We start from the raw sequence: 14398 nt of genomic DNA, 5'->3' as shown, positions 1-14398 counted from the left end.
ACAACAATAAAAGGAGGGAATACAATTAAAAATATTACAATACAGTAAACAAATGATACAAATTAGAATGACATATGTATACAACGTATACAGAATGCTATGTATAGATGTACAGTTCTGTGCATCTACACACACACACACACACACACACACACACACACACACACACACACACACACACACACACACACACACACACACACACACACACACACACACACACACACAAATTAAGTACAAAACAAAACGAAATGTTTAAAATATGTTTAACAATTTTTTTTAAATTCCTGTTAGTATGTCACCCACTTTATAACCTAATTTAATGTGGCGCGTTGGGACTTTTATTTTGAAAACAGTCTCAAGTTCATAGCTTTCATTGTGGCTTCACATGATATATTTATTAGTTTCCTGTCAAATGTGTGCTGTCCATTGAAAGCGTGTTGCTAGCTGTGAGAAATATGAAATTTTCATGTTGTTATGAAAAAAGTTCCACAGTAGTAACAATCCCCATTTACTTTCATGTCATTGAAAAGGCATAATATACATGTAAAAGTGTTTCATAGATTATTTTTTATTATGCACATCGCTGAAGAAAAGAAATGTAAACAAAAACAAGAGCACTGAATTTTCGAAACCATCCATCAAATAAAAGTTGAATGCATCTCCATACACACATTTCTAACTAATGCAATGACACGCGATCTGTGAATGAACCCAAGTTCCGTCTTGATGAAAATGAAAGCAACGCTGAGCCACCGTGTGGCGATTGTGCGAGTTCACATGTTGAAGAAAAAACACAACTTTAATACATATTTTATTCTGATGCTCATCTTTATTTGACATTGAACTTACATTCTGGTTTCCTTCAAATGAAATATTTTACCCAAGGTAATTTCAGTGCCTTTTTGACACGCTGGCTATTACAATACAGCTTCAGCAACAGGTTAATTCTATTGCAGTTGTTGTCATGTTACTATCAGTACCTGGTTAATACACAAGAAGGTAGGATTATAACCACCATCGATTCCTATTTTATTGTGGAATCAAACAGTGTTTTACATGAAATCTGAAGGCACTGTGGTCGGCCAGCTAAGGACCACATTTACTGTCCGTTACTGTAGGCAACACCTCCCCAAATATGATTACAGGATTGCACACAATTTGTACCTTTAAAAAAGCATTTACAAAAAAAAGCCATAAATAAATTCGAGAGCTGTCTGTATAATGTATTAAATGTTGGTCACAGTATGATGACTATAATTGGTCAGTTTTAAACAGGCTAGGCAAAGCATTGACATGCAAATTGGCAAGTATGATAATATATAATTAATCGTAGCAAAGCTTAGTCTAAAACTGAATAACATCTTGTATTAGAGTTGCTTAGAAAAAAAGATCCATGAACCGAAGATTACATGTTAGCTGGCTAGTTAGATAGATCCATCGTCTCAGACACTTCTACATACTTTAAAGAAAGAAATCATTTTGGCAATTATGTTTTTGGCAAGTTTGATTGTAGATCTTCTAAAATGCAGCATAAAAATCACTCCTCAGGAACTGTTTTATAATTTTGTGATACATCCGATCAATATTTTGTTGCTACATTATATTGCAAAATGATTACAAATGACCATAGACCAGCTTTGGCACTGTAATGTTTAACATTCAAGGTGTTTTTGATTCCGAAAACACAGATATTGTACCGCTATTCTAGTTTTTAAAATCAAGACCAACATTGTGAAAAATGATTCACGGTGTTATGCAAGTAAGACGTCAATTTAAAAAAATGTATATATATAAAAATAAAAAAAGGAAATGGCAAGCCACTTCAACATGAGTTTCTAGGAAAATCCCAACATGACGTTAAGTACGAGACTTTACAGGAATAGTTCGTCTAAAACAAGAAAACGCCGTCATCATTTACTCATTCTCATGTCTTTCCAAACCCACATCACTTTCTTGCTTCTATGAATGCAAAGGAAGAAGTTTGGCAGACTGTCCTCAATGCTCTTTTTCACAATGCGGACTGGGACTGTCAAACTTAAAGCACCTTAAATGGTGATTTTCACTGATAATCTCCAGACACGAAGAGACAAATGACAAAACATGAGAACCAATGTTTTACATCACAACGCCAAACCTTGTGCTTTTCCTAAAGTTATCATATGAACTGTTAAGATATTTTTATGGTGCTTTTTTGAACCTGGACAGCCCCAGTGTCCGTTTATTTTGATATAGAAAAGAGCACTGTAGATACAACAATATTTCATTATATTGATTAAACCCATATTCACACTCATCTACTTAAGAGCTTATGTCATATTGGGTTTACAAATAAATGAAAAGAACAGCATCTAAATGTAATCATAATCATTTAGGTCTTGGTTTACAATGGCAAATAGAAAAAAAGAATCAATAAAAAAATGTCTGACATTTAAAAAAATAAATCTGTTGGTCGATCTTTAGTATCATCAGGGTTGGGCGATATACCAATATTGCAATGACTTTTCTGACAATGTATAATGCTTTCCAGCACTGATTATTGCGATGATTTTAATGCACTTTTTATTTGGCAATTAAGTTTCTTAAAGACTGCCGTCCTTGTCTCACAACTTTTTTGTGATTTTTTAAAGATGATTTTCATAGCATTTCTGAATTGCAAAAACTGCATAAAGAGTTCAAACTGTGTTCCAATGAACTGATTCAAAGATTCATTCAGGTCAGTCTTCGACAGTTGAAAGAAGTGTAATGTTTTTCATGTATCAGTAAAAATATATTTAGGTAAATGCTGTGGTTTATTTTGTCCTATTGGTGTATATAATTAATGAGTTTTTTTGGTCGCTTGCTGTATTAATTTTTTTCCACAGTTTTGGAGTGTGACATGAGGGTGAGTAAACGACGACAGAATCTTCCTTTAAAAAAGGCTTGGTCTTGTTTTATAAAAAAAAAAAATCTGTAAAAGTGGACAAGTGATTTTCATTCTGATGCACTCTCTGTTTGTAGCTGAATTTGACAGATTATTTCTTAAAGGGTTAGTTCAACTAAAAATGAAAATTCTGTCATTAATTCCTCACCCTCATGTCGTTCCCAACCTGTAAGACTCTCGTTCTTCTTCAGAACACAAATTAAGATATTTTTGATGAAATCTGAGAGCTTTCCGTCCCTTCATTGACAGCTACGCAACTACCACTTTGACGCTTCATAAAGTTCATAAAGAGATCGTAAAAATAATCCGATATGAATCGGTTTAGTACAAATTTTCTGAAGAGACTATCGCTTTGCATGATGAACAGATTGAATTTAGGCTTTTATGCACATTTAAACATTCATCAATGCACACATCAGATCTGGAAGATAAACGTTCTATAAACAGATAGAACGATATATCTAAACAGATCTGTTTATGTTCGCTGATCAACGTTTATATGTGAATAAAAGCCTAAATTCAATCTGTTCATCATATAAACCGATTGAGTCTCTTCAGTAATTTGGACTGAACTGCCCAATTCATATGGATTCGTTTTAATATCAAAGTGTCAGTTGTGTAACTGTCAATGGAGGGACAGAAAGCTCTCAGATTTCATCAAAAAGATCTTCATTTGTGTTCCAAAGATGAACGAAAGTCTTACGGGTTTGGAACGTCATGATTAATGACAGATTTTTGGGTGAACTGACGCTTTAAACCATGATTGCACTAAACATAGAATGCGTGCGGATGTATATTTTGAGTCTCTTGCCGATATCCAGCTTCATTCATTGGCTCTGCAGCCATTCTATTCTCAGTTCAGCCACCTCTTTGCCGTACCAGTCATGTAGTTTGGAGAAGCAGCCTGTGCCGGGAGAAACAGGGCTCTCGAGCGACCCGCCGTTGGTCTTCCTCCGCGGAGGCACCGGAGGTGGTCGGACTCCTTCTGCTCTCACGCTCCTCTCCCCTTCCCATGCACAGCCCTCGCTGACACCGTTTGCTACACTGGTGTGTTTGCTCCAAGACACCCCGTTTTCTCTGCCTGACAGCCCCTCCTGCGAAGGCCCCGTTATGGCGGCGTTCTGTAGGGACGGGGTGGCGGTTTGGAGGCCTGCTTCTGCTCCCTGTCCATGCGTCTGGTGTTTCTTCGCCTTGCTTTTCGCTTGTAACAATCTCTCTTCTTGTACCTCCTCCAGCTGCCTCTCCAGCTCCCTCACAACCAGCCGCATGTAGTCGAAACTGGCTCGTGACAGAGCCTTGACCCACGATTCCATAGCGGCCTGGCTCTCCGCAGCCATCTTGTACACCCTCGCTTTGATGCAGTCAAATTTGACGGCGAAGGCGAACTCTTCGGATTCAGACTCGCAGAGCTCCACCGTACAGCCTTCCAGGACGATGACGCCAATCGGCTCTCGACTTTCCCTCTCCTCCAAGTAGAACAGCATGTTGCCCTTCAGAATAAACCAGCGGCGATGGTACGCCGTGTTGCGTTCCCCTTTCTTAAAGAGGAAGCCTGTCTTGTCTGGAGGAGAGTTGCATGTGGCATAATGCGCCACGCTCCTCTCATTCAACTTCATGATGGCGAAGACACCCGTCTCTGAAACAGAAATAAAAAAAAAATGAGTTTACAGTACACAGTTACAGTAAACATTAGAGATAGACTGATAATATTTAACTAATATTTAACCCAATTTTATACTTGCCATATTGGGTCTACAAATAAATCTAAAGAACAGCACCTAATCTAAATATAATCATAATAATTTATGTTTGTATTTACAATGGTAAATAGATAAAGTAATAAAATACAAAAATGTGCTCTGCATATCAGTTATCAGCCAATGTATAATGTTATTCAACACTGATTATTGCGATAATTCCACTTTTTATTTGGCTATTAGTTTTCTTGTAGGCTGAAATTAGATTTTTGTTTTGCAATCCAATATTACAAAGATGTGCATAAAAATAGGAAGTAAAGAGTTATTTTTTAACTTGATTTTTACTGTTTTACTTCTTAAATATACTAGGCTATAAAGACCGTGAATATATTAAACATTGTGAAAGAATGAAAACACTATTGTTCAAAAGTTTGGGGTCTGTTTTTAATGTTGCAGTAAACACAGTCATTTTGTGAAATGTTATTAAAAAAAATTATACATTTTCAGCATCATTACTCCAGTCCTCTGTGTCACATGACCCTTCAGAAATCATTCTAATATGATGATTTGCTTCTAATTAAATATTTCTGATTACCAATGTCAAAATCTGTTAGAGAAAGTTCAAAAGAACAGCATTTCTTTTGTAACATTATAAAAGTCTTTACTGTCACTTTTGATCAATTTAATGCATCCTTGCTGAATACAAATATAGATTTACTTTAAAAAAAAAAATCATACTGACCCCAAATTTTGAACGGTAATAGATCTAAATTCCCACCGTTCTTTCAAAGCTCTTCTGCGAAGCCTTCACGTGTGGCCTGCTTCCAACCATCAATCAAAACACCAGCACATGTAGAACATCTCCATCCCATTTCTGCACTAAAAATATAGAAACAGCCAGACACACACACACACACAATAAAGTCAACAACTGAAGTGTCATTCCAGACCTGGTTCAAAACAAGCAAATTCCTCTTTCTTAAAACAAGGGCCATACACAAGGTCTGTGTGGGGTGACTAAACTATAAATGAATCAGATTTAGAGTCAAAACCATGTGACAAATCAAGTAAAATTTCATATACATATATTCTTTCAAATATTTATGACTTTTCCAGTGCTGGAAGTTACCAAATATCCTTGATATTTCCATGTTTTCATCTGATACCATCACTTTACCATGGTACCACCACAATACTTTTTATATGGATAATACAAACATATAATGAGTTGAAACAATATTTTCAATTGTTCTCTGATATCTACAAAGAGCATATGCAAATGTTGGGGGCGTACATATTAATGATCGGTGTTGTGTTGAGATTCACCTATTTTTCTGTGGTGTTTTTCACAAACGAGATGTAAATGTGAAGGAGGAAGCGATGGTGTTTGTGATTTCCACGTATGGAACTTTTGTTATTCAACTATGCCAAGGTTAATTTTTTATTTATTTTTTTAAATCTAGGGCACCTTTAAGTACCTTGGTATATACTAAAAGAAGTTTGGACATTTACTATTGTAAAAACCATAGTACATCCATTATAGTAGCATTACCCTTTGATATCTGGTGGTGACTGTTTTTTTGTTTTTGTTTTTGTTTTTTTGCATTTTAAGGTAAAAAAGAAAAGAAAAAAGGAACCAATAAGCACCATGGTAGTATCATGTTTCATGGTATTAACAACAGTGTTCTTGGAAGTTGTTTGTAATATAATGTAAACACCATGATACATGCATTTCAGTATCATGGTACACATCAAAATACTATGGTATTACCATCTGATACTGTTCCTTGGTAACGTTACTGCCACGGTGAAAAAAACAAAGTGTTATTATACAACCAGCTAATATAGCCTAGTACCAAAGTTTTAGTGATCCAGACAGCAGTCTTATACCAATGTGCTTTCCAAAATACAACTGTAAATGGTATACACTACATTTCAAGTGAGCATCAAAATGCTGCAGAAATATACTGTCAGATCACATCCGCTACGCACAAACATGCATTAACAACGACCAAGCTGTTATAAAAAGCTAATATAACATTGTCAAACTCATTTACACTCGTAAAGTCAGGAAATCGTCCATCACCATAAGCACAACATGTGGAAATTAAGTCAACATGACTTATAATACAGTCTTTGTCATTCGCGACTGAGCTCGAGCAGTTTGCTTGGCATTAAAACCATCAAATGCAGCCTTGTTACTAGCATAAAGCCGCGTTACAAAGATAGAGAAACTCATGAAGAGAATATTTTCGAGCATATACCGATGTTTAACTTGCCTTCTGAGTGTGTTATTGGACGCCAGCGGACAGCTTTTCTCCCTTCATTCTTCCTTTCCTGACTGGCGATCACGTGACTCTGCAGGAATCTCTCTAGTAACAGCAGCGCTGCGCGCGCTCGTGTGTGCATAAACTACTCACACAATCGGTTATTATAAAGAACATAATGAGTCCCACGCGCTTCTCACATATTTAAACTTAGGTTTAAGGATTGAATACTTGATTATATATGAATTCAGATTATATCCATTTCGTTTAGTCATATGTATCTGCTCTTTTTGGTACTGTGGTAGTACCAACCCTGCTGATAAACAGCTAAAACCACCAGCCTAAGCTAGTTGACTGGTTTTAGCCGGTCTCCCAGCCTAGTTTTAGAGGAGTTTTGGAATTTTTTTTAGATGACCAGGCTGGTCATGGCTGGTCGACCATATAAACCAGGTGAACACCAGCTTGGCCAGGCTGAAAAACCAAGACTAGCCAACTTGGCTGGTTTTAGCTGGATTTTTCCCCAGCAGGGAAGGTACAGTGATGGTATCAAATGTAATACCATGGTACATATCCAAAGCAACATGGCATTACCATGATCTAGGGGTGAATTCTACCATTCTTGTAATGTTATAAGATATCAAATGGCCTTGCTCAGATTATTGAAGTCTCTTTTTTATTGTAGTGACATTGTTTTGCCAAGACAGACATTTGGAGGGTGCTTGGGCCCAACACACACACATTAATATATCATCTATTCCTTTGGACTTTAGTGACCGAGTCAGTTAAACATTGATTCAATGTCACATTGGTAGGATTAAAATAATGATAGAAAAATATTCAGAAAAGGTAAAAACACACTAAACACTGCAGTTACAGCAAAATCGAAGTTTATTATGGAAAATAAGAAAGAAGATGAAAGAAAAAGGTCTTAGTCCCCAATATATTACTATACATACAGTATCTTCTCTGCTTATGTAATGTACATGAAGGACACTTACAGAGAGTTAAAAGGTTTGAATGAAAGACTGTTATTGAGTACTAAACGCTTAAAGAAGGTCATCTTGAAACAAAACACTCACTCGCAGTATCACGCATTTATCACGCAGACATGCATTCTTGGTCTCTAAATACGTAGTGGGAAAAAAAAACTGATCAGTAATAACAGAAATTGCCTCAGGCTCACTTCAGCAAAGGCTTCTGGGAAACTTTTAGTGGTTGCCCTTCACGATGAACTGCGTCGACCTCCTAGCTTTCCTACCACCAACATTCAACCGAAATCCCAGAGCTATCGGAGGACTCTCCAAACGTCCTGCATAGCCAAACCTTTCAGCAGCCAAAAAATAAAACTTCTCCTGCACATTTGACGACAATTTCTGAAATACAGTAAACACAAACTACACAAAAGGAATGCTGTAGAAACTAGTACAAAGACAGAAATATTAGATTTTGATTACATCGTAGCGCACCAAATCATTTTTTAGAATGTTTTTGATGCAACACTCATTCACAAAATTTTACTAAAAGCATTAAATGGCATTAAAGAAATGGTATAAAACATTAAAGTAGGTTAAAACAGAGAAAGAAAAATGTGCTTTGAATATCTTACATACATAATACCCCATAACCATGTGCCTTTTAGCGAGATCGAAGATATGGATCTTTATAATATTGATATTATTGGTCCTGTACGTCATCCTCAGCCAGACTTAATTCATATAGATTCAACAACAATGCAATCTCAGAACTGTATGCCAATATCACGGAGCATGAGTTTGTCTGGCTGTGATGGTGCAATATTGCATTAGCAACCCATTTTACTCCCATAATTTGACACTTGCATGCAGAAAATGAAGGTGAAACGAACATTTTGACAAGAGCATTTTGGTCGTATTTAAAACGAAATGCCTCTTGTCCTTTTAAGAAACAAGTTATTACATTTTGATGAAATTACAATAACAAACATTGTATTCTTTGGAAACGTGCACTGATGATTCAATCACTATGAGATCAGATGAGATCTGTTTGAAGAAGACAATCAGAGTCCATTCTGATTTCATGTTGACTTTAAAGTGGCCTGTTACAAGTTGGGGGAAGAAACAGTGCAAACAATTGCACGTCAGTCCATTGTTGGCTCTATAACCCTCTCCCCTGAAAGGGTTTCTTAATCTAACTATAACAGTAGTTCTGCTAGATCCAGGCAGAGAAAGTCTCTGACCCGGCTATATCCAAAGAACCTGTAAAAACATTCATATTCAGAGAGCAAAACAACACTTAATATCATAACAAGACACAGTAACTCCAGTGTGGGGGTAAATAAGGAACAAAAATAGGACAAAAATGAAAAAAGACAGCAGTGCTTCACGATACACGACCACAGTTTTGACAAATACGACATTCGTCCAGTTGGTTCTTTCTGCCTAGAATACACAGTAGGCTTGAGAGTCACTGTTGTTCTGGGAAAACAACAAACGGAAATAACATTTAAGATAAAGAAAAGAAAGATAATTGTACTCAAAGGAAATATTAACAACGAAAAGTACAAAAAAAAATCTCAAGTGTCTATGGATTGGAATGAAGCTCTTTGAGTCCCAATGGAGATGAATATATGAGTGAGTGAATAATGACTGAATGCCTTTTGTGAAATCTCATCATCTCTAGATGTCTCCTCCATTGGATTTCTGATGCTCTGATGACGCTACATTGTGGCTATAACGTTATGTTTCTGCTCTACTTCCCTGACTGGCAAGCAGTCAGAGTACTTGTGTAACGGTTAGGAGACGGTTGTTTCAGTAGAGCAGGTATCGGTCATGAATGGGGCGCAAAAGTTCGCAGGGCCTGATACAATCTGTGAAAAGAGGGCCGGTCCGTGATGTCACGACTCCAGCAGCGCATCAACAGCTCGAACAAAGAGGATGGACAGAGTGGAGGGGCGGAGAGAAAGATCTAGGGAGAGAGTGAAAAGAAAGAAGGTCAGATTTAGATGATCCCACCACAGAAATAATGTCAACTGTCAGTAAAGAGCTTGAGTTCCCAATTGAGAACCCAATTTTTATAGGTACATTTTTTTATATTCTACTCCTATTAACTCTTTCCCGGCCAAACAAGGACTTTTCCGTTAATTGTGAGAAAATGCTTCCCTGCCAAACATGGAATTTTCTGTGTTTTTACTGTTATACAGTAGGGGCGCTATTACACGTCTTCTGAATGAGTACAGAATCTCCTGATCAAAACACAGACGAAGAAGACGCAAAAAAACAAGCGATCGTATGTAAGCAGATGCATATGAAAAATAACGTGATCATCAACATTAAACATCATATAAATCAAAACTGCCTAATGTTACTGAATGAAATGTCAACCCAGGACGAGGTCTAGGACTCGATCTACTCCATCTGTGTTGGATCATCGCTCTGATCTGGATGTAGTCTTTGACAAAAACGTGATTTTCTCAGCTTTTTGTCAAAAATGCTTTTTTTATAAAAACTTACCCATATTTAAGTGTTGATAAAAAAATGAATGCATGAAGCTAGAATAACACTTTTTTTTCCTTCTGCTCTTTCTTTTGATATATTGCATGCTCAGATATTCATACAACAAAATATTCTATGGGCCATTACATTTTTGTGAAAATGATAAAAAACCCTGGCGATGGCTGGCAACTTTTTGTTTAAAAACGCTGGCGGGGAAAGAGTTAAATCTACCTTTGTTCTTCTGTAGTTTCATACCGAACTGACGGCCGCTTCAGTGATTATAAAAAGAGTGCTCTTTACTTGCTTTCTGTGCAATTCTTCGCAAGATTTTGTTTTTCATGAGACTTTGTGACTTTTCCTACTTCATACTTCAGTACAAGTGTCAATCTTTGACCAAAATTGATTTCTTGATGATTTGATATTTTATAATAGGGATTTCATAATATCTAAACATACATTTAAAACCAAAACGTGAAAAAAGTGGAATGGAAGTGGCTAATAAGCCAATAAGTGATCCTCCGCTGCCATCTACTGGTTATAGTGGTAATTTAATTTCTTTTCTTTTTTTAATTTTTAAACAAAAGTGTCTGTCACATGTTAGTTTTTCTACATCTTAAGACTTTTAAGTTTTACAAATGGGTACATAGATGAAAAAAAAAAAATTCGGCCTAATGTTTTTGGTCATCACATTAAAAATGACATTTAAACTATATAATATTTAGAGCTTTCAAGTGCTGGAAAAAGTGTGAAGCACTCTCAAAAGGTTGTACGAACCCTGAAATAAATCAGCTAAAAACATTCGGCTATTTCTGCCACAACACCATGGCTACAGTTAGCATTACTACATTAAATCCATGGTGAATGTTGGTGATTTGTGGACTGAAATTCCTTCTTTACCTTCTTCATGGCATAATGTTTCAGCTGGTTTCCACATCAGTCCTGTTTGATCTGATATCTATGGTTTATTACAGAGAATTCTGCACTCAATTTGAATGCTTCTCACTAGATCTGGAATTAGCGATGTTATTATTACTACAGAATTCAAACGCTTTCTCACTCGATCTCCCATCGCCGTGTAGTAACTGTGTCACATGATCAAGATCAGCCCTGAGTACCTGTTCTGTGCTTGCGTTGCGCTGTCTATTATTGGTCTGCACTAGGGATGGCTCGATAGCACAATTTTGGCTTCGGTACAGTACCACAATATAATACCGAAGTACCGATATTAAATCGATACCATACAGGGTCTGAATTTTGGCGCGGGTATTGCGCATAATTTTCTTCACTCTCGCAAGTTTGGAGTTCATGAAGCGGGAAATTACCGCAAATGTTTATTATTAAATGAATCAACAAAGATTATCACATCAAATCAGGCATTTGGAAACTTTCTTGTGAGAAGTAATAGTATGCGTGCAAATATTATTAAATCTAAACATCACTGGTTGAAATCGAACACTGGAGATTTCGTTATATTTAAACAATACGATCTTATGTATGTGCGTTGATCAGTGTTAAAAGAAAATAAATGTCGAATTAGATCGTTTGAATTATGCACTCACCTGTCGATCTCTTAATGTCTTGTACAAGACAGGAATGGCAAGTGACCAATGCTTGGCAAGGTTTGATGGTTCTTCAGCTGTTTTATAAGCAAAGTAATTCCAAATTTCACGTCTACTCCTCTCTTTATTAATTATTAGTTTTGGGCGTGTTGAGTGAGATTCAACTGCTGTATTCATTTTGTTCTATGTTGCCACATTTGCCGGTTTCGCGTTAGTTTGGGTAGTGCTCTGCCAACTAGCGGTGAACCTCGGAACAGCAGCATATACCGAAATTAGCAAAATCATGATATTGTACCATTTGAAATAAAATATATACCGGCATTTTCCCACTACTGGTATACCGCGTGCAGTTTTGTTCCGCTTTCGTTTGCCGTTTCTCATATGCAGTAGAAATGGCAGCTCTTATCAGTTACCAGTCTTACCAATGTGACCTCTAACAAAATTTAGTCGCACCGGCAGGAAAAAAGCTTGCAAAATGCAACCATTTGGTCGCAGTCTGGAGCCCTGTTCATGCAACAGTGTGCATTCATTCTCACTGTAGTTTGCAGGAAAAATGGATCACTTCACTTGAGATTCGCTCACTTCAAATCACAACCAAAATCAAAGCCAATGTGTGTACCTGTCTCCCCTGGTTTCTGAAAAACTCGCCGGTGTTCTCGATGACCTGTTCATCAGACAGCAGGCTGTAGGGCTGCTCCTTACATAAAGTGAAGATCTCCCACAGAGTTACTCCAAATGCCCACACATCACTAGCTGTTGTGAACTTCCCCTAGAAAACACACACATGTATCCCATAATGCACCCAATACAAAGAAAGAAAGCCACTGCTGACAAATGTCTCCACCCTATAGTTGTCAAAACACATAGCTTCGGAACAATTCATACACTATCATTCAAAAGTTTGCACTCTGTACATGTTTTTTTGAAAGAAGTCTCTTATGCTCTTTACAAAGTAAAAGAGCTGTTTTCCATTTGAATATGTTTTAAAATGTAATGTATTCCTGTGATCAAAGCTGAATTTTCAGCATCATTACTCCAGTCTTCAGTGTCGCATGATCCTTCAGAAATCATTCTAATATGCTAATTTGCTGCTTAAGAAACATTTCTTATTATTATCAATGCTGAAAATAGTTGTGCTGCTTACATTTTTGTGGAAACAATACATTTTTTAGGATTCTTTGATGAGTAAAAAAGGTTCGGTGTTAAAAATGTGAATGCTAAGCGAACCAGCACTGGACCAAAAACAAACAAACAAACAAACGAACCAAAGTTCAAGTGTGAACACACCCTAAAAAAGAAAATCTTACTGACCCCACTTTTGAATGTTAGTGTACACGCATGCACCTTTGCTTTTATAAACAGCTTCTCTTTCCCTCACCAGTAGGATGCTCTCCCAGGCCATCCAGCGTATAGGCAGTACAGCACGCCCCTGTATACGATAGTAATCGCTACTGTACAAGTTTCTGCTCATGCCAAAATCAGAGATCTTTATGGTGAGATGGCGGTCCAGGAGGCAGTTACGTGTGGCAAGATCACGATGCACAAAGTTCAGAGAAGCCAAGTACTTCATCCCAGAAGAGATCTGCACCGACATGTGCAACAAGTCAGCAATGCTGCAAAGAAACAGAAATAAAAGAGTCAGAGACGTGCACTAAAACATGACTTTGAATCAGTATCAAATTCAACTGGCACCACTTCTGAATGTGTGCAAACACAAAAGAGATATAAAAGCTATCAGAGAGAGCAACAGTTGCTGATGGAACGGCAACGGCCACCGGCAGTGGTTTTCAAACTTTTTTAAGAGCAACCTTCTTTGTTTTTTAATTGTCGCGACCTATATATCCCAAGTCAAGCCCAGCATAAGAATACTTTTAAACAATGGGCCATTTGACTGTATTATCCATTAAACCGCTAGATGGCACAAAAATTCAGCTCAACACTTTTCTTAACAACCGCCTCTGATCCTTGACGCGTTCGCAACGCAAAGTTGATTCTGCACTAATTTGATCTAGCTATATATGGGACGCTAATTAACTGGTTAACTGTTAACCAACAAGAATTTTAACCAATTATTCATTTGTTGCATTCTTAAATATACACTACAAGTATTATATATATATATATATATATATATATATATATATATATATATATATATATATATATATATATATATATATATATATATATATATATTAGTGCTGGGCATCGATTACATTACAGTATAACTGAAAGCTCCCAATTTCAACATTTATTAGGCTTTTAAAAAAACAACTTTTAATTTAAGTGAACTTAAAATAATCTTTACCTAAACCCAAAATATTAAATGTTATATTTACCCTTCCCTGTTATTCAGAAATGTAATAGTTATCTTTCTTAACTGCATAAATAATAAATTAAATATAGATGAATCCTCATTAAAGCTAAAATTTTCTCTGTTCCCGTTGTTCTTTGATGAACATTAATGACAGGCATCATCAGT

General features: G+C 36.6%; 2 protein-coding genes across 5 annotated transcripts in view; both read right to left on the bottom strand.

Annotated features, from left to right (window-relative positions):
• Positions 1-548: 548 nt before the first annotated feature.
• LOC307125658 (sesquipedalian-1-like) lies at positions 549-6993 on the bottom strand. Of its 4 annotated transcripts, none has more exons than XM_079815696.1 (3): positions 6900-6980; positions 5399-5499; positions 549-4559 (listed from the first exon to the last, which is right to left on the bottom strand). In XM_079815696.1, the coding sequence occupies exon 3, from the start codon at positions 4537-4539 to the stop codon at positions 3751-3753; it is 789 nt and encodes a 262-aa protein (XP_079671822.1). In that variant the 5' UTR covers positions 4540-4559; positions 5399-5499; positions 6900-6980; the 3' UTR covers positions 549-3750. The 4 variants fall into 4 exon arrangements, with proteins under 4 accessions (XP_079671822.1, XP_079671823.1, XP_079671825.1 ...); XM_079815697.1 differs by having other exon boundaries at positions 551-4559; positions 5399-5494; positions 6900-6993; XM_079815699.1 differs by having other exon boundaries at positions 552-4559; positions 5363-5499; positions 6900-6991.
• A 764-nt stretch (positions 6994-7757) lies between these two features.
• Positions 7758-14398, bottom strand: part of ddr2l (discoidin domain receptor family, member 2, like) — a 52035-nt gene continuing 45394 nt past the window's right edge. The window contains exons 15-17 of the mRNA XM_079815853.1: positions 13295-13529; positions 12536-12685; positions 7758-9830 (exon numbers count right to left, since the gene is read on the bottom strand). Of these exons, the coding sequence (XP_079671979.1) occupies positions 9693-9830; positions 12536-12685; positions 13295-13529 (523 nt within the window). The 3' untranslated portion in view covers positions 7758-9692. The remainder of the gene's footprint in view (positions 9831-12535; positions 12686-13294; positions 13530-14398) is intronic.

The sequence above is a fragment of the Gobio gobio genome (assembly GCF_949357685.1).
Source record: "Gobio gobio genome assembly, chromosome: 4".
NCBI classification, from domain to species: domain Eukaryota; kingdom Metazoa; phylum Chordata; class Actinopteri; order Cypriniformes; family Gobionidae; genus Gobio; species Gobio gobio.
This window is presented reverse-complemented; position numbering and strand designations above follow the sequence as displayed.

What these genes read in the sequence shown, in the direction of transcription:
- LOC307125658 (XM_079815697.1), bottom strand. Translation starts at nt 4,539, where the DNA reads ATGAAGTTGAATGAGAGGAGCGTGGCGCATTATGCCACATGCAACTCT.